General features: G+C 36.1%; 1 protein-coding gene across 1 annotated transcript in view; it reads left to right on the forward strand.

Moving 5' to 3' along the window:
• Positions 1–19328, forward strand: part of BRD10 (bromodomain containing 10) — a gene marked incomplete at both ends in the record, with an annotated part of 89919 nt that overhangs the window by 16819 nt on the left and 53772 nt on the right. Inside the window, one exon of the mRNA XM_084239018.1 lies at positions 6077–6277. Coding sequence (XP_084095144.1) covers positions 6077–6277 — 201 coding nt within the window. The remainder of the gene's footprint in view (positions 1–6076; positions 6278–19328) is intronic.

The raw sequence follows: 19328 nt of genomic DNA on the forward strand, positions 1-19328 counted from the left end.
AAAAAAATTGAGTATGCATATCTTCTGTACTGTTAGTTTTATGTAATGTAAAACATACATTTTATTTTATAAAACATAAACTACTAGATGTTTAAAAATGAAAAGACTAAGCACGCTTTAAAATAAGTTTTAAACCTTATGTTACAAAAAGAGTTTTGATGAGAGGATTGTGATATTTCATTAGTTTTAAAAATCTCAGTTTAATTCTTGTCTGTAGAGCTATTATAGGAAAGGCTTGTTTTAAGTGTATTTTGGTACTTGTTTTTAATGACTACTCTTGTTAGAACTCATAAAGATACATGAATCCCTACTGATTGGAAGAAAATTTTTGCACTCCATACAACTCTTAGGAACTGATCACAAAGATCTGCAAAGAGCTCACACTACTCAACAGAAACAAAGTAAATAATCTAGTCAAAAAATGGGCAGAAGAGCTAAATAGACACTTCTCCAAAGAGGAAATGCAAATGGCCAACAGGTATATGAAAAAATGTCTGATATCACTTATAATCAGGGAATTGCAAATCAAAGCCACAATACCACCTTACACCAGTGACAATGGCACATATTAAAAAACTAGCAACAACAGGGCCTCCATGGTGGCGCAGCGGTTGAGCGCTGGGTTGCGAAGCAGCCCGCGGCCTCTGCGGCGCCGGTTCGATCCCCGGCTGCTCCCCGGCCACCAGAAGAGGGTCCCGCATGGCGCGCAGACCTCTCCTGCCGCCCGCTGCTCCCCTCAGCAGTGTGCTTCGGTCCTTCTGCCTGCTCTGCTCCCCGCTCTGGCTCTGGTGAATTCTCTCACCCTCCCTCGCTTCTGACTGTACCCAGTGCATGTATAAACGAAAGAAAGAAAGAACGAACGAAAGAAAACATGCCTCTATAAAAAAAAAAAAAAAAAAAAAAACTAGCAACAACAAATATTGGTGAGGATCTAGAGAAAAAGGAACTCTCCTACACTGCTGGTGGAAATGCAAAGTGGTGCAACCACTATGGAAAGCTGTGTGGAGGTTCCTCAAACTGCTAAAAATGGAGCTACCATATGACCCAGCATTTCCACTCCTAGGAATATACCCAAAGAACACAAAACATTAATTCAAAAGGAAACCTGCACCCATATGTTTATTGCAGCACTATTTACAACAGGTAAGATATGAAAACCCAAATTACCCCAAATAGATGACTGGATCAAGAAGATGTGTTATATATGCACAATGGAATACTATTCAGCAATCAAAAAGACAAACTTACTACATTCGCAGCACCTTGAATGGAGCTGGAAGGGATTATGCTCACTGAAATTAGTCAGAAGGAAAAAGAAAAATACTGGATGGTTTCAATAGAGGAGGATTACAGGTGAACCAAATAAGGGATCAGGAAATAAATAAATAAATAAAAACCCAAAATTAACAGGCAACTATAAATCAGAAACATTCTGCAGGGGAGGGGGAGGGATAGGGATCAAGGGGGAAGGGACGAGCACAAGGGACTATGGTAATGGTGCATGGATGAACTGGTGGTGCAGATTTTATAGGGACTACACTTGGGAAAGCATACATTGTACAAAAATGAAGAGTGATGTGAAATATATATAAATAATAAACTTAATTTTAAAAAAAGATACATGAATGTATGTGGAAGAACAGTGTTGCAGGCTAGCCTGACTACTTCATGATACTTTATCAAATATGCAAAAATTTTGTTGTAAATTATCTTTCTTAATTTCAAAAAGTTGCTATAGAAAACTAATACCAAGGTTTTGTTGCACTGGATAATCTTCACTTACCCCTTTAAAGCCATTCTTCACCCTTGTGGACTTGCTTTTTACCCCATGAGTCTGATTTCTAAATTACATCATCTGATCTGCCTTCTGGATTCTGATTGGGTTTAGTCAATAGAAGGCTCTGGCAGGAGGCCAGAGAGGTAGGGATATTGATTCTTTGCTGAACTGCAGATTGTCAGTAACTATGCCCCATCGTTGTTTGACCATTTTCCACAATCAATGACGGTTTTTTTGGTTCCAATAATGAATCACTCCCCTTCTCCTATTGGACTTAGAGTAACAGTAACTTCCTGGCTAGCCCAGGAGTGCTTTCCTTCCTAGTTTCCCTTAACTTTGCTTGCACCTTTGTAAATAGTTCCTTCGTTAAACCACAATCTCCTTTTTAGTATTATCTCTATCTTGCTAGAACCCTAAGGATTATGTTGCATTTTAGTATTTTTAAGTAAAAAGTGACTGAATCTCTTCATTTACAATATTTAAAAGCAGGTTAGAGCATTGTTTCTAAGTTTAATTATGCAGATACAGTTTTTGTAGGTGACATATTTACATTGTTTTGATAACAACACCACCACATCACATAATGGAAATCATTCCAAATGCTACCTTTTTGGAGGGTGCCAGCATTAATTCATATATTCACCATAAATAAAACTTAATATCAGTTCACTTCCTTCTTAATATTCTTATAAGCGAAACCAGAATTGAGCCTCTGAATTCCAAAATTTGGAATGTATTAACAACATGGGTTAGGTGTATCATTCTTTATGAGGAAAAAAAAATAGAAAGCATAATTATAAAACTCAATGAGTCAGCCATAATTACTGCTTAATTTTTGCTTGTCAGCAATCTGTTATTTGCAAGCTATTGTCAGCTTAATTTTATAAGATGATTTTCCTAATAGGTAGGAAAAGCACTTGAATTTATGAAAGGGAAAGTTATTTTAGGCAGTTATTTGATCTTTGATTAATAATCTAACAATTGTCATTTGTAGGTAAAATTTATATCTTATTGCATTTTATTCTCTGATAAATGAAATGCAAGTAGTAACAAATGTTTCATCAGGATTCTCTTACTATGGACAAATGAAATGCCTGCAATTTTTCAACTTTGTGAATGTAAATTTGAAATTAAAAACAGTTTGATTTGTATCCTTGTAAGTACTCCACTGTGTGTGTGTGTGTGTGTGTAGGTAGGTAGGTAGGTAGATATAGATATGATGGCACAATTTGAGGTCTGAAGATGTAGCCATTAACAAAACAAAGTTCTTATCCTCTTAGAGCTTTTGTTCTGATGTGGAGATAGATAATTATTAAATAATTGGATAATTATATAATGCAGTATATTGATAAGTAACATGAAAAAAATCCTTATAAGGCAATAGAGAGTGACAGGGGATCCTTTACTAGTAACATTGGTCAAGAAGTCCTCAAATGTGGTCACATTTTGAACAGAGACTTGATTGAAGCAATAATTCCTAGTAATATAAATATCTTAAGAGAAAAGTGCCTTACCAGGAGAGAAATCAACTGCAAAGCAGAAATTGTACTGAGAATAATCAGGTAGAAAACGAGGTCTAGCCAGGTAAACTGGAGCCATATCACACTAGATCTTCTAAACCATTAGAACTTTGGATTATACTTTAAGTGTAATTGGAATGCTTTGGAGGACGCAGAGCAGGGAAACAGTATGACCTGATTTACTGGGTTGCATGGAGGATAGCCTATATAGGGAGATCAAGAGGAACCTGTCATAAAGAGATATTAATGGTTGATGAAAGTTTGAGCTTGTACATAAACAGTATTTGGCACCATATGTATGTTTATGTATACATGTATATAATAATTTTGGGGTTAAAAGTTATACTTTGTTTAGAGACTTTTTTTCCCCACTCAACAGTGCAATACAGAGAGAGATCTTTTACAGGGAGTGCACACAGCTTTCCTAATTTCTTTCAAGAGGTACATGGTATTCCATGTTGTAGCACACAATCTTTTATTATTTTTTTTTAAGTTTTTAAAGATTTATTTATACAAGCACTGGGGTACGGGACAGAGGTGTGGGAGAGTGAGAGAATCCACCAGAGACAGAGCAGGGAGCAGAACAGGCAGAAGGACCAAAATACACTGCTGAGGGGAGCAGAGGGTGAGACAGGAGAGTTCTGTTGCGCCATGTGGGACTCTTCTCTGGCCAGGCGGGAATCAAACCGGTGCTGCAGAGGCTGTGGACAGCTTCACAGGGCTGCTTTCAACCCGCTGCACCACCGGGGAGGACCTGTTCTTTGTTATATAGAAGGACATTTATGTTTCCAGGTTGTTCCTTGTAAATAACAAACTCTGTGTGTGAGTGAGTGAGTGAGTGTGTGTGTGTGTTTTATTGCTCACAGGTACAGAGACATGTCTGTTGGATACATTCCTACAAGTATGATGGGTCAAAGGATAAGTGCATGTTGAATCTTAACAAATATTACCAAATTGACCTCCCCAAAAAAGGCTATGTCAATTTTATGCACACCTGCTAATACTATGTGAGAATTTTTCTCTCCTTATACCCTCTTCAGCACTTGAGTAATATTCTCTTTAATGTTTACATGTTGGCATTAGAGAAAACAGTTTTCCTTATTGCATTTTAATCATGAATGGTAACTATCAAAGTTTACAGATTTTTATTTCTGGTGAGAAGTAAAAGATACTAAATTCTCTTTGGTTTTCTAAGAAAATACTGTTTGAAAATTAATCTTCTACTTATAAAATTGACATTAAAGGACATTAAAGGCTTGTTTACAAAATAGTTTAGCCACTGACTGTTTCCCTCAACTCTCCTTATTTCCAGTGTTCCACACACACTGACACTTCTAGGATGTCATCATGTTTCAGTGTAATAGTGTCCATTAATGTTCTCTTCAATTAGTATTAATGAGGAATTAAAATTGCAAAACTGGGAAGTTCATCAGTTATAACAACCATACTAAAGTGAACTAAAATATCACCCCTCAGTATCTGTTATTGCCCACTAACTTTCCTTGGGCCCACAGTGCTTGCTCCCAGCTATTGTGCATGAAAGAATTAATTTGAAACAGGATGTATAAATTAGCCCAAATTATTCAGCATTACTAGAAAGCCAGTTTAAATGTTTATGTTTTGTCTAAAGCTGAATACTTTAGATGTTATCCCTTTATAACAAAGAAAACCCATAATAGTGCCACAATTCAGAACCTTGCAGTCATACAATTCTTAGAATCTACATGGCATGAGAGAGGGATTATTATAACTTAGAGTAATAAACCAATGTGAACATAGGCCAAGGTGTTTGATTTTTATTTCATATCATAAAGATTTATCATTTGATGAACCTTTATCCAATGTTAAGTTTTTTTAAAACGCCTGAAGTAGGAAAATATGATTACAGGGTCAATTTTTAATTTATAGAGGTATCTTACACAACATATTGAATGCTTTGAATATTGACTTCATTTTGCCATTTAAAACTACTTGTACAAAACCTTTCATACTGACATATTTTACAAAGGCAGAAGAGCAGATATTTTCCCTGATTCTCTTTTACAATTAACTGTCATATAGATAAAAATTCAAGTCAGTTTTTAACCTAGACTTAAAAACTTTATAAGATTAATATTTCTCCATTGTAAATGGTCTTAGTGATTTCAAATTAACTACATGAATATATGGATAACTAAGTAGACTCATTATCTTTAAGCATTAGCATCTAAGTATGTTAATAAAATACTGTAAAGTAAGAAGACATTTGGTGGTAAGGTTGAAGAGGAATCCTAGATTCCTAGATTAAGTTTTGGCAAAAGGTTTCCAAACTGCAATTATCTATTGTAATAATTACAACTTATAGTTATGTATTATAGTGCTTCATTTATTTCTTCAAAGCATTTCTGTATGTGAATTTTCTCTTCCCAATTTTTTGGTACTGTATGTTTTCCCATATCAATGATAGATAGCATGAAACATATGAAGAGATATAAACTACATTTGCTTTTGTAAAAATAAAATTTTTTTTGTTAAAGATACAGTGGGTTAGTTCTTAATTTTAATGTTTCAGTTTTGTTTTGTATTTTATCGTAGGGAAGGGACTATCAGACTGATTTTAAAACATAAGTAAGGAAAATTAGAATTAATGTAGGGAAGGTAAAAATCTGGAGAATACCTCAGTAAGGTTTAACTAACACTTTTATGTAGGTAGCAAAAAGAATTATTGAGGTACTGGTTGAGGGGGATTATTGTTTACCCAGAAGATTTGACCTTGTGAATTGACTTCTTATTCTCCAAGGCACTTGAGAGAAAAGACAACGATAGCAGTTACATCTAGAGGCTATTATGGATTGGAGGATGAGAAGGGAACTGCATGTACTTCAACAAGGCGTCGGTCAACTCCGCGAAGTTTGGCAGGCTTGACAAGTGGAGTTTTTGAATCTATAATGGTTCAAGTTTTGAGACAGGAAGAACAGCTGAGAGCAAAAGAAGAAAAAAGGTAAATGTTAAAAAAAAAAATTAAGTTTCATGTTGCTCAAATTTCCAGGATCTATTTTTCAAAGAGTAGCTGTGTAATTTTTGTATGCCCATGTCAAACTTCTGGGCCTATTTTAGTAGTGTTCCAAAAGACATCGTCACCAAAGTATGAGTTCATAATGGAATATCACAATAAAATTTGTTGGAAAATACTGTTTTAGATTTTTAACCAAATTACTTTGAAGCTATGCCAGAATAATTTTTATAAAAGATTTCAGAATGCTTTCTGGATTTCTAGAAGTATTGTCAAGTAGATTAAAACTTTTAAATTAGAGGAATTTCATATAGATTTATACAGCTTTAGAGTAGAATTAGAAACTTTTTAAATTAGGAGAAACTCCAGAGATTACGTAGTTCAGAATGACATAGGTTCATCTCTTCCAGTTCATCCATTGATAGTAATTTACTGGATAGCTCTGCTTATACTGAGCTCGTCAGTAAAGAATGTTGTATTTATTAGTATTACCTTTCAAAGACTAGAAAATAGACTGATGATACATATATAACAAGTCTAGGACCTAGAGAGGTAAGTGGTTACTCAAAAATAATAATAATTATTGTCTAAATCACATCTCTGATAGGAGTGAGTGATTACTGATGTAATAGGGAACTGCTAACTGCTACTCAAAAGCAACTTATATTGTTGTTCCTCTCATATTAATAATTGTGGCTTTTACATTTGTAAAATTAAAACTCTACCTTAAGACTGTCTACAGTCATACTCTTTATAGAAGTTATTGATTGGAAACCCACTGTGAAATACCTTCTTTTCCTTGTGCAGTACCTCAGGCTACTACTTCTGCTATGAGAAAAAGGGTTTCATGGAAAAAGGATAAAAATTAATCTGACATTAGTGTGTAATAGATTGGAATGGAGACAAATTTTAGAAAAAGAAGGCTTGTAGGAAGTATATTGTAGTCTAAAACTCCACTGAGGATGGTCAGAAATAGGAAGAGGTCATATTGAGCTAAGAACAAATAAGTTATTTAGTATCTTCATTGATACAGGGAGAACAGAGAAAAGACAAAGATGAGTCAGGAAGTAGTTGTAATAGTAGCAATAAGATGATATTTTAAAAACAATGGTTAACATGTATTTGGCTATTTGGTTAGGTCTAAGCACCTTATATGTATTCATTTATCTGTAGGCACAGAGAGATTAAGTAATTTTCTCAAGGTCAGACAATTTTTGAATAGTAAAGTCAAAATATGAACCTGGATAGTTTGGCTGTGTAACTTGTACTTCTCAGCAATATGCTATCCTTATAACTAGTAATATGGAGCCAACAAAGAAAATGGAAGAACTTGAATCTATGGTGTTGGGAAAGATTAGTGAACTCCGGTTTTTTGTTGTTTGTTTGTTTGTTTTAAGTTGTTTGGAGTGATGAAGGAGACAGTCACATAAGAATGGCTATTAGAGAACTAGAAATAACTGATTTTCCCTCTAATTTTATGTATTTATGTGTTTTCTGTGCTTAACATCACATTGACATAGGTGAATAAGACATGAGTGGAAAATCCTCCATTAAGTATCTTAGTTTTAGTGACTGATAATTTAATGAAATAATACGTAATGATACTTTAATAAAGATTAAGCTATCTCTTTGGTAGTATTAACTTTTTCCTTTTACTTGTTCATATTTTTATTTTTATTTTTTTTAAAGATTTATTTTATTTATTTATACAAGAACTGGGGTACAGGCCAGATGTGCGGGAGGGTGAGAGGGTTCACCAGAGACAGATCAGGGAGTAGAACAGTCAGACTGACGAAATACACTGCTGAGGGGAGCAGCGGGCACAACAGGAGAGGTCTGCCACACCATGTGGGACCCTCGCCGGCTGGTGGGGATCGAACCGGACTGCAGAGGCTGTGGATAACTTCACAGTGCGGCGCTCAACTGCCTGCGCCACCAGGGGAGGCCCCTGTTCATATTTTTAAACTTGGAGAAAGAATAAATAAAATTATAATACATGCCTATCAACCCATTATCCAGCAATTTTTTAATAAGGGAAATATATAGTCAAGATTCCCTGTGCTTTCTCTGTCCCCAGCAGAAAGCTGTATCTTGACTTTTTATTATAAACTTACAAGAATTCTCATATATTCTGGATATAAGTCTTGTCAGATATATGTATGTTAGATATATATATATACACACATATATATATATGCTTTACAGATATTTTCTTCCCATTCATGGACCACCTTTTCATTTTCAGTAAGTTTTTTTTTTTTAACATAACCTTTTTTTAAAAATTTGTTTTATTTATTTATGCATACACAGCTGGGGTGCAGGCCACAAGTTGGGAGGAGGGATGGGCAAGAGTATTCACCAGAGACAGGGTGGGGAGTAGAACAGGCAGATTGAAATATACTGCTGAGGGGAGTAGTCGGCAAGACAGGAGAGGTCTGCTGTGCCATGAGGGTTAGCTTCCTGCCAGGGATTGAACTCCTGTTGCAATGGCTATGGATAGCTTCATGGTGCTGACACTTAACCCCTTGCCCGATTTTCAGTAAATTTTGAGGGAAAAATGGAGGGGGAAAATCTTTAAGTTTACCAATTTTTTTAATGTTTTGTACTTTTAGTTACCTAAGTTATCTTGCTTAGGTTACGAAGATTTTCTCCTCCCCCCACCCCGAAATTTGCATATTTTGTGTGTAGTTAGTTCTATGATCAATTTAAAGTTAATTTTTGTATGTGGTATGAGGTAAGGACAAAAGTTCATTTTTTTCCATATGGGTATCCAGTTGTCTTAGTATCATTTGTTGAAAAAATGACTTTTTCATCACTAAAAGTGGTTGTTTTTTTTTTTTTCCTCTTATGAGCACATTTTTTTTCCTGTTAGCACTTTAAGAGTGGCATTTTTTTCATTGTGGACATTGTGAATGTTAACTTGTTGAATATCTGGATTTTTGTGTATTTTTTTTCAGGAATTTATTTTTATTTATACATACAAGCACTAGGGTCTAAGCCAGAGATATGGGGGGTGAGAGGATTCACTAGAGACAGAGTGGGGAGCAAAACAGCCAAATCTACTGAAATACTCTGCTGAGGGGAGCAGTGGGTGAAACAGGAGAGGTCTGTTGCACCATATGGGTTAGCTCCCTGGCTGGGGATCTAACTTATGCTGCAGTGGCTAGCAATAGCTTGATAGTGCTAAGACTAACCCCTGTGGCACCAGGGAGGCCCCTTTATGTACTTTCTATAAAGAACTTTGGACTTTATAATGGCAGAGAGTTAAGTCCTTATAGATGAGTTTCATGGTCATTTATGAATTAAAGCTATATAAGTGCATGTCTAGAATAGCCTTCATTCCAGCACAGCCTTACTACTTAGGCCTACTTCTGTGACTTCCCTGGAGTCTCCATTGAATGCCATCAAGTAATGACTGAGGACTCTACTCTAGCTGGTCTTCTCATTGTGTCTAAGTCGACTGAGCTTGCAGTTTCCTGATGATTCTTGCCAAACTTTGTGAAGATTTATTGTGTCTAGTGTTCAGCAAAATATCAAGGGGATCCTGTGTAGAGATCTAAATCTCTTTTCCGTAGTTCCTTCTTTTTTTGGGATTATCTCACAAGTTATAGGTGTCTCTTTCTACCTCATCAACTCAGCCCCAATGGATTATTTGGGTTCCCCCTTCCTGTACTCTTGGTCTGGAAATTCCTTTTAGTCAGAAAGCTAGATAGCTGTAGAAATCACCTCATTTGGTTCACTTCTTGGGGGTCACAGTTTGATATTTAGTATCTAAAAAAATTTGTTTTGTATTTTTGGTTAGTTTTGTGATTGTTTACACTGGAAGATTAAGTTTGGCCTAGTTACTCCATCATAACCCCAAAAAGGGGTCATTTCCATGTATTTTTTTAATTTTGATATATATTCATAGATAATATAGCATTGTTTTTCCATATTCTTTAATATATAAATAGCAGCTTTCTGTTTTCACTCAACTTGTATCTGAGATTTATCTGTGTTGAATTATTTCATAAATGCTGTTATATAACTATTACAGTTTATCCATTTATCTAATGAGGTAAATATTTTGTATTATTTATAATGTTGTGTTATTATGAAATGCTATAATAAGCTTTCTTGTATGTGTCTTCCTTAAAGATTGAGAAACAGAGAAGTGTGTGAGAGAGAGCACCTATGCTTTTAATCATATGGTTTTGGAAAGTTCTTTAATGTTTTAGGGACTGTTGCCACAATGTGATCTTCTTAAAGTTGTTGTGAAGAGTTATATTCATAAAGTAGTACATATTACCAGTTCTGTATGAGCTACTTAATAAATAACAGCAATAAAATATCTTATGCATATTAAGATACACAATAACTTCAAGTTTACCTTAATATACCTACTTCCCAGCCACACATTAATCTTTGAATTTTTTAATTCACCAATCATTCTTACCCTTCTTGAGTATTATTTTCCAATATATTAGTTCCATCTAACTCTTAACTGCCCAAATGTATTATCAAATTTTCATTCGAAAGCCTTTCCTTTTTTCATGTTATGCTTACTCCATGCCCTACCAATTATATGCAGAAGCCTCATACGTACATGTTTCTTGTTCACACTTCTCTTACGTTTCAGCGCTGATTGCTTACTTAACATGTTCCCTGGATATGCTGTCTATTTGTGCGTCAGTATCAGTGTCTTTCATCTTTCAGGCAATAGGTGGCACATTAAAATTAGAATAATTCAAAGAAGGTTTGTTTTCAAGGGTATTGGAATATAGCAGAATATTAAGAGATGAGGCTGTTAACCAGGGCAAGCAACAAGGGCTAATTACTATTACCCTGAAAAGAGTTACAAAGACACTTTATTGGCAGAATACCTTCTATTAAAGTACATAACCCAAGACAGCTTCACAGAGAGGGAGTCAAAGAATAAATACTTAAGGGCCTCCCTGGTGGTGCAATGGGTTAGGACACAACCTATGAAGCTATTCCGCAGCCATTACAGCATGAGTTCAATCCCCAGCCAGGGAGATACCCATATGGTGCGGTAGACCTCTCCTGACTCGCCCACTGCACCCCTCAGAGTGTATTTCAGTAGATCTGCCTGTTCTGTTCTCCACTCTGCCTCTAGTGAATCCTCTCACCCCCCACCCCATACACCTCTGGCCTGTACCCCAATTCTTGTATACATAAATAAATAAATCTTTAAAAAAAAAAAGAATAACTGTATCACCCTACTTTCCTCTGAAAAGCTAGAGAGGGAGGTTTTCAATAGGAAAACCTGTGTTTATCAGTGTTGAAATAATTCATATCAGTGTTGAAATATTTCATAAATGCTTTATATGACTATTACAGTTTATCCATGACTTTTCCCCCCAAAACTTGGTCATACTGTATATAGTTTTCCTATCTTGGTGAATGGCACCACTGTATTTTGGATTGTACATGTTAGAAATCTGGGATTCATCCTTAATGCCTTTTTTTTTTTAAGATTTATCTTTTATTTATGCATACAAGAACTGGGGTATAGGCCAGAGGTACTAGGGTGAGAGGATTCAACAGAGGCAGGGTGGGGAACAGAACAGGCAGATCTACTAAAATACACTGCTGAGAGAAGCAATGGGCAAGACGTGAGAGGTCTGCTGCACCATGTGGGTTATTTCCCTGGCCGGGGATCAAACTCATGCCATAGTGACTGGTGATAGCTTGATAGCACTGACACTTTAACCCCTGTAGCCACCGGGAAATCCCCTTAATGTCTTCTTTTTCTTCACCCACAGTTCATATCCCTCCCCAAATCTTGAAATTTTATTTCTTAAGTCTCTCTTGATTCTGCCCATTTACCTCTGTCTTCTCTGCTTCCATTCAGTTCCTTCATCTCTTACTTAATCTGATATGATCTTAATTGATTTAACAGTACCCATGCTTGTCTTATTCTAGTCTCTCCATTCGTTACATTAAAACTAGAGTGCACTTTTAGTATTAAAATTTGTAAAGTGCCACATAACTAGTGAAACAAGCAGAGTTTGTTTAATGTCTTATGAGCTTATCCCAAGATTTTCTTTTCTCTCAGAAGGAAGGAAAATGTGACATTTAGGCAGCAACAAATAATATGATACATAGGAATGCTAAACAAAGCCTCCCTCCCTGTGTACAGTTACCATCTATCATGCTATCTAAAATTATATCACTCTTAATAATTGTATCAATCTAATACCCTGTCAGGAGTTTAAGACTAACTGAAAATACAGCTACTATAAAATTAAGTCCTGAAAATTTTGAATTTATCATAAGGAAAAATCATATTGTAAGGCAGGGGAGGCTGCAAAAATAATGTTATACTGTAGTCATGCTTTAGCCCTAGGGATACAACTCTTTATTTTTCCCCCAAGAAAACCTTTGAGGTAATAAGTGAGAAGGTTAAGTTTCCGTCTTGTTAATTTGGTTTAAAAAAAGCCTTTATTTCAGAAATGCTTTTTTTGGGAGGTGGGGGGGCAAATTTATTGAGGAAAGGGGAAAAAAGGAAAGAGAGACACCTGCATAGACACAGTCTTAAAAGACAAGAACTGCCCAGAAATCCAAATTGGCAGCAAACTGAACAATTCTGGTATTTATTTTAATACCATAATACTTGAGTTATCTCATGAACATGATAATTTTTAGCTAGTCACCTGGTTATTTGCAAACCTATAAGTAATTATTTTTAAAAACATTTAAAGTTCAACAGTTAGTTGTCTGATTTGTGATCACAAATACAGTCTTCACTGTGTATTTTAATATTGACACAGTAGAGTAGGTATTTTTCCTTTTCAGAAAAATATATGCCATAAAAATATATCAGATTGCAAAAATCCTAAGTCCCAGCATTCGTCTATTATTATTTTACTTGGCCAGTATTGAAAATCAAGACAAAGAAAATAGCAGGTGATGGTCTATATCAAACAAAGAGTAATACATATTGAATAAGGTTGGTAGTCTGGCCCTCTTTAGGTAAAAGCTAATAGAACAGCAGGCAATATTAGCACATCAACAGAGGCCCTGTTGATTGAGGAGAGAGCAACACTTTTACTGAATTTGAGTAAAAGAGCTGGTTGATTACAGTTGCCGAAATAGTCTTTAGTTTGAGCTATTTGTGACCACTCCATTCTACTCATAATGGTGACGTTGGTTCAATAAGGAAAAATTAAATTATATTTTGTATACCTACTTTATTAAGCAGAAAAGTATATAATACATTTTTGGTTTTTTTGTTTGTTTTTAGTTAAATTGGAATTTCTAAAATACTTTTCTGTTATCTGCAATATGATATTATTAGGTATAACTTTGATTATTAAGGGATACTTTAGCTATACTAAAGTATTATATCTGCAATATTGCTTGGATTATTAGAAACATGTATATGTCTTTCATTTTTGTTTCATATGTTTATGTAAACTTCTTGGTATTTTACTGGCTTCAAAATCACTGGAATTAAGACAAAATTGTTTTGTACATTTTTGTGAAGTGTAAACTAACCTATTAAATTCTTTATTTTCAAATTCTTTTTAACAAAATAACTGACTTAATATAGTACTCTTATTATTATTTGTGGTCACTGATCATCAGCATTTTTTTTAAAGATTTATTTATTTATACAAGAACTGGGGTACAGGCCAGAGGCACTGTGGGGGTGGGATGAGAGAATTCACCAGAGACGATGCAGGGAGCAGAACAGGCAGACAACTGAAAACACTGCCCAGGAAAGCAGCGGGCGAGACAGGAGAGGTCTGTTGCGCCATGTGGGTAGCTCCCTGACCAGCCAGGAATTGAACCCATGCTGCAGAGGCTGCAGACAGCTTCATAGCGCTGTGCTCAACCTGCTGCACCACTGGGGAGGCCCCTGATCATTAGCAATTTTTTTTAAAGATTTATTTTATTTATACAAGAACCAGGGTACAGGCCAGATTTGCAGGAGGGTGAGAGGATTCACCAGAGGCAGAGTGGGGAACAGAACAGGCAAAATGACCAAAATACACTGCTGAGGGAAGCAGCGGGTGAGACAGGAGAGGTCTGCTGTGCCATGTGGACTGCTCTGTTCCTGGTGGGGATGGAACTGGCACTGCAGAGGCTGTGGACAGCTTCACAGGGCTGTGCTCAACACCACCAGGGAGGCCCTCATTAGCATTTTTTAACAGCTTCCCTACACTGTAACAATTCCCCACATTACAAGTCCTGACTCCCCAAAGTAGATGTAGGAAATTTATATTCTCATAGTAATTCACAGGTAAGATAGAGGCATGTTACCAGTTATACATATCATAGGAAATGACACAGGAGTAGCATGAGGTACCGCTAGGGAGTTTATCTTTTGGCAAAGATGATGATGGCAGCTTCAGGTTGTTTTAGGTTCCTCAAACTAGGGGTACCAAGTAGTGGTAGCAGTCTAGTTTTCTCTGTAGAAGCTCAAAGTGTGTTTGGGACTCGTAGCTTTACATCTTCTAAGTTTGACACTCAGATCTTTAGTGGAGTTTCATAAGCTCCCTAGTAATGCTTAAGTAGATCCTTTTTGTGCTTTAGCCAGAAGAGATTATTTTGTGGCAACAAAGAAGCTTGACTGAATACTTACATTGGTTTTACTAAAATACAGTAATTTATATTATTCATTTTTGAAGATGTAAATAATATCTTGGTTTCCTTTTTTCTTGCCAGCAATTTGTATTTATTGTATTGTTTCCTCAGTTAATGGATTATCTTGGTTGAATCTCCATATTTGTGGGGGGTAGCCAGTGGTAGTCCATGCTTTCATGAAACTCTATATCCTTATACATGGTACACATGGCATATAATCTATGAAAGTTCATAAAGTTAGGATATTATAAAACATAAGTTTCTTCATAAAGCCATGACCAAAATAACCCCAGGCATAGCATGGTTTATATTTCATGCAGAAACAGATTGACACTCTCCCAGTCATTAAGAAGGAACATAAAAAAATGGAACTTGCCTAGGGAAACAAAAAAAAATTGGACCACTTTTGTTCAAATAATTTGGTGGTGTTCACCTTTTTTTTTTTTTTTTTTTAATTAGCGAAGTGATTTTTGTAACTATCCTCAGGCAATCTTTTGGCATTTTCCCAACATTGAAGCATTAATCTTTTGAGAAAACCTTTTGGACTTTTAGAAACATGCACTGCATATCTAGTTTTTAGTACTATACTTTTGAACAAATGTTTAAATTGAGAATAAATTTGAAAGCTAATTTTCAAAAATTTATCACTGTCACCAAAGTGAGTTTTGCTTCATTATTTCATAATAGAGCATTTTTTAATTTTTAATTTTATTTTGTGTTTGACAGCTTTTTTAAAAATTGACAGATTTTAACGCTAGACTTTTTTTTGGCAACCTCCATTTCCTATACACCATACTACTGAGATGTGAGACACCTACAAGACTATTCTGCCTTATACTAGGCTGCACCAGACTGAACTTTGTTGCTCCTCCTCACACCTCTTCAGTACTCATAGTCTGAGACTAGATTTCCATTGTTTTCTCCTGAAAGGTATAAAAGTATGATCACAGCCTTTGAGTAACTTCAGGCAACACCCCAGGGATGTCTTGGCCTTTCTAGGTACCTGAGCCAACAAAATGTGTATTCATCAACACTTTTGCCATATTTTCTTCTTCCAAGAGTAATCCAGTTGCTGCTAACTATCACCTACAAATGGCAAACTATGTATTTTGGTTCTTATACTCACTCACTATAAAATAGCCTGAGGGAGTTGTCATCTCACCTTTGAATGTCCTTAGTGTTTTCATCTGTAAGTTGAATAGCTTCTGAAATTACCATATCACTAACCCATATTGACCAAAGGTGACTATAGCACTACTTTAGGCAAAAGCAACTCTTTAAAAAAGTGTTTTAGTCTTTCTGCTCCAACTTCCGTTTTCATTTTCTTCCCCACTTGTTACTGTTGTTACTTTTACATCAGCAAAAATCTAGCAGAATTGATTGTGACAGGTTTACCATAATCAATTTTAATGTCAAGTATCTTAACCCCACTTTATGATAGCTGATACTCTTTTTTTTAATAAATTTTATTTTTATATTCCCCATACAATTGCGACCCCCTTATTTTGACCCCAATCCCTCCCGTCCCTGCCCCTCAACCCCCATAGAGTGTCTCTGGTTCATAGTTGTTTGTTGATTTTGATTTTTACTTTCTTATAGTTATTCTTTTTCCTGGCCCCTTATTTAAGTTTTCTAGATTCCTGCTATGAGTGAGACCATCTGGTATTTTTCTTTTTCTTTCTGACTTATTTGCTGAGCATGATCCCTTCCAGCACCATCCATGCTGCTGCAAATTGCATGTGTTTATCTTTTTTGAATGCTGAGTAATATTACATGGTGTATATGTACCACATCTTCTTGATCCAGTCATCTATTTTTGGGCATTTGGGTTGTTTCCAAAGCTTAGCTATTGTAAACAGTGCTGCTATAAACATAGGGGTGCAGGTGCTCTTTGGAATTGATGTTTCTGTATCTTTTGGGTAAGTACCTAGGAGTGGAATTGCTGGATCATATGGAAGCTCTATGTTTAGTAGGTCCAGAAATCTCCACACAGCTCTCCATAGTGGTTGGACCAGTTTGCACTCCCACCAACAGTGCAGGAGAGTTCCTTTTTCTCCACACCCTCGCCAACATTTGTTGTTGCTAGTTTTTTTAATATGTCCATTCTCACTGGTGTAAGATGGTATCTCATGGTAGTTTTGATTTGCATTTCCCTGATGACAAGTGATGTTGAACATTTTTTCATATGCCTGTTGGCCATTTGCATTTCCTCTTCAGAGAAGTTTCTTTTTAGCTCTTCTGCCCATTTTTTGAGTCTGCCCATTTTTTGAGTCTCTGTGATGGCTGATATTCTAACAGATACACTTTTCTATACCAAAGTCTGAGTTACATTTCATAAGAAATAACTTGAAAAACCTTTTCTCTAATTAATAGCAAGATATTGGAAAAGAAACGACTGTACTTCTAAGTATATAAACTATAGAGAAACTCAGTTTCATGGTAAGATATGCAATATAAATTGAACATATACAGGGTTTAGGCCAGAGATGTGGGGAGTGAGCAGATTCACCAGAGTCAGAGCGGGGAGCAGAACAGGCAGATCTACTGAAGTACACTGCTGAGGGGAGCAGCAGGCAAGACAGGAGAGATCTGCTGCACCATATGTGGGTCAGCTCCCTGGCTAGGGATCGAACTCATGCTGCAGTGACTGGCAGTGACTGACAGTGACTGGTGATAGCTTTATAGACTGAGACCTAACCTTTATGCCACCAGGGAGACCCCAGATTTTCATTCTTCTTTTGTTGATTTTGCTGACTTCTGTTGTTTAAAAAACTTTTATTTAAATTATCTCTTACAAAAACTTCTTTATAATAATATTATTTATATCTGTAGGATCTGCAGGATTTGTCTACTTTTATTTTGGGTATTGTGTGTATATATATTGTATTTTCTCTGAATCTCATCAAGGTCTTATAAATTTTATTAATATATTTTTTAATTTTTTTATATCGTTCATTTTTAAACAATATTTCCCCCACCCCCTCAGGTGTAGTCCCCATGGAATTTCCTTCACCAGTGCACCTGTGCACCATTACCTCAGTCCCCTGTTCTCCCCCCTCCCTCCCTCTGATCCCTCTCCCTCCTCCTCCCCTGCAGTATGTCTCTGATTTATAATGGTCTGCTTTTGCTTTGTTGTGTTTCATACTGTTACTATTTTTTTACACTGATGTCTTATTTGGTTCCTCTATATTCCTGCTATAAGTGAAACCATCTGATATTTTTCTTTTTCCTTATGGCTTATTTCACTGAGCATAATTCCTTCTAGCTCCATCCATGTTGCTACAAATGGCATGAGTTTATCTTTTTTGATTGCTGAATAATATTCCATTGTGTATAGCTACCACATCTTCTTGATCCAGTCATCTATTTTTGGGCATTTGGGTTGTTTCCAGGTTTTACCTATTGTAAATAGTGTTGCAGTAAACACAGGGGTGCAGGTGTTCTTTTGAATCAATGTTTTTGTGTCCTTTGGGTAGATTCCTAGTAGTGGAATTGCCAGGTCATATGGTAGCTCCATTTTCAGTAGACTGAGGAACCTGCAGACAGCTTTCCATAGTGGTTGGACCAGTTTGAACTCCCACCAGCAATGTAGGAGAGCTCCTTTTTCACTACATCCTCGCCAACATTAGCTGTTGCTCGTTTTTTTAATATGTGCCATTCTTACTGGTATAAGGTGGTATCTCAATGTGGTTTTGATTTGCATTTCCCTGATGATAAGGGTTGTTGAACATTTTTTCATATGCCTGTCGGCCATTCACATTTCCTCTTTGGAGAAATGTCTTTTAACTTCTTTTGCCCATTTCCTGACTGATTGTTTACTTTGTTTTTGTTGAGTCCTGTGAGTTCTTTCTATATCTTTGTAATCAGTCCCTTATGAGTTGCATGGAATGCAAAATTTTTTTTTTTTTTTTTTATAAATTTTATTGTTATATTCCCCATACAATTGCAGCCCCCCATTCTGACCCCAATCCCTCCCCTCCCGCCCCCGCCCCCCTAAAACTGTCTCTGGTTCATAGTTTTTTGTTGATTTTGATTTTCACTTTCTTATAGTTATTCATTTTCCTGGTCCCTTATTTAAGTTTTCTAGATTCCTGCTATGAGTGAGACCATCCGGTATTTTTCTTTTTCTTTTTGGCTTATTTCGCTGAGCATGATCCCTTCCAGCGCCATCCATGTTGCAGCAAATTGCATGTGTTTATCTTTTTTGAATGCTGAGTAATATTCCATGGTATATATGTACCACATCTTCTTGATCCAGTCATCTATTTTTGGGCATTTGGGTTGTTTCCAAAGCTTAGCTATTGTAAACAGTGCTGCTATAAACATAGGGGTGCAGGTGTTCTTTGGAATTGATGTTTCTGTGTCCTTTGGGTAAATACCTAGGAGTGGAATTGCTGGGTCATATGGAAGCTCTATGTTTAGTAGGTCCAGAAATCTCCACACAGCT

This window comes from Talpa europaea (assembly GCF_964194135.1).
Source record: "Talpa europaea genome assembly, chromosome: 7".
In the NCBI taxonomy this organism is placed as follows: domain Eukaryota; kingdom Metazoa; phylum Chordata; class Mammalia; order Eulipotyphla; family Talpidae; genus Talpa; species Talpa europaea.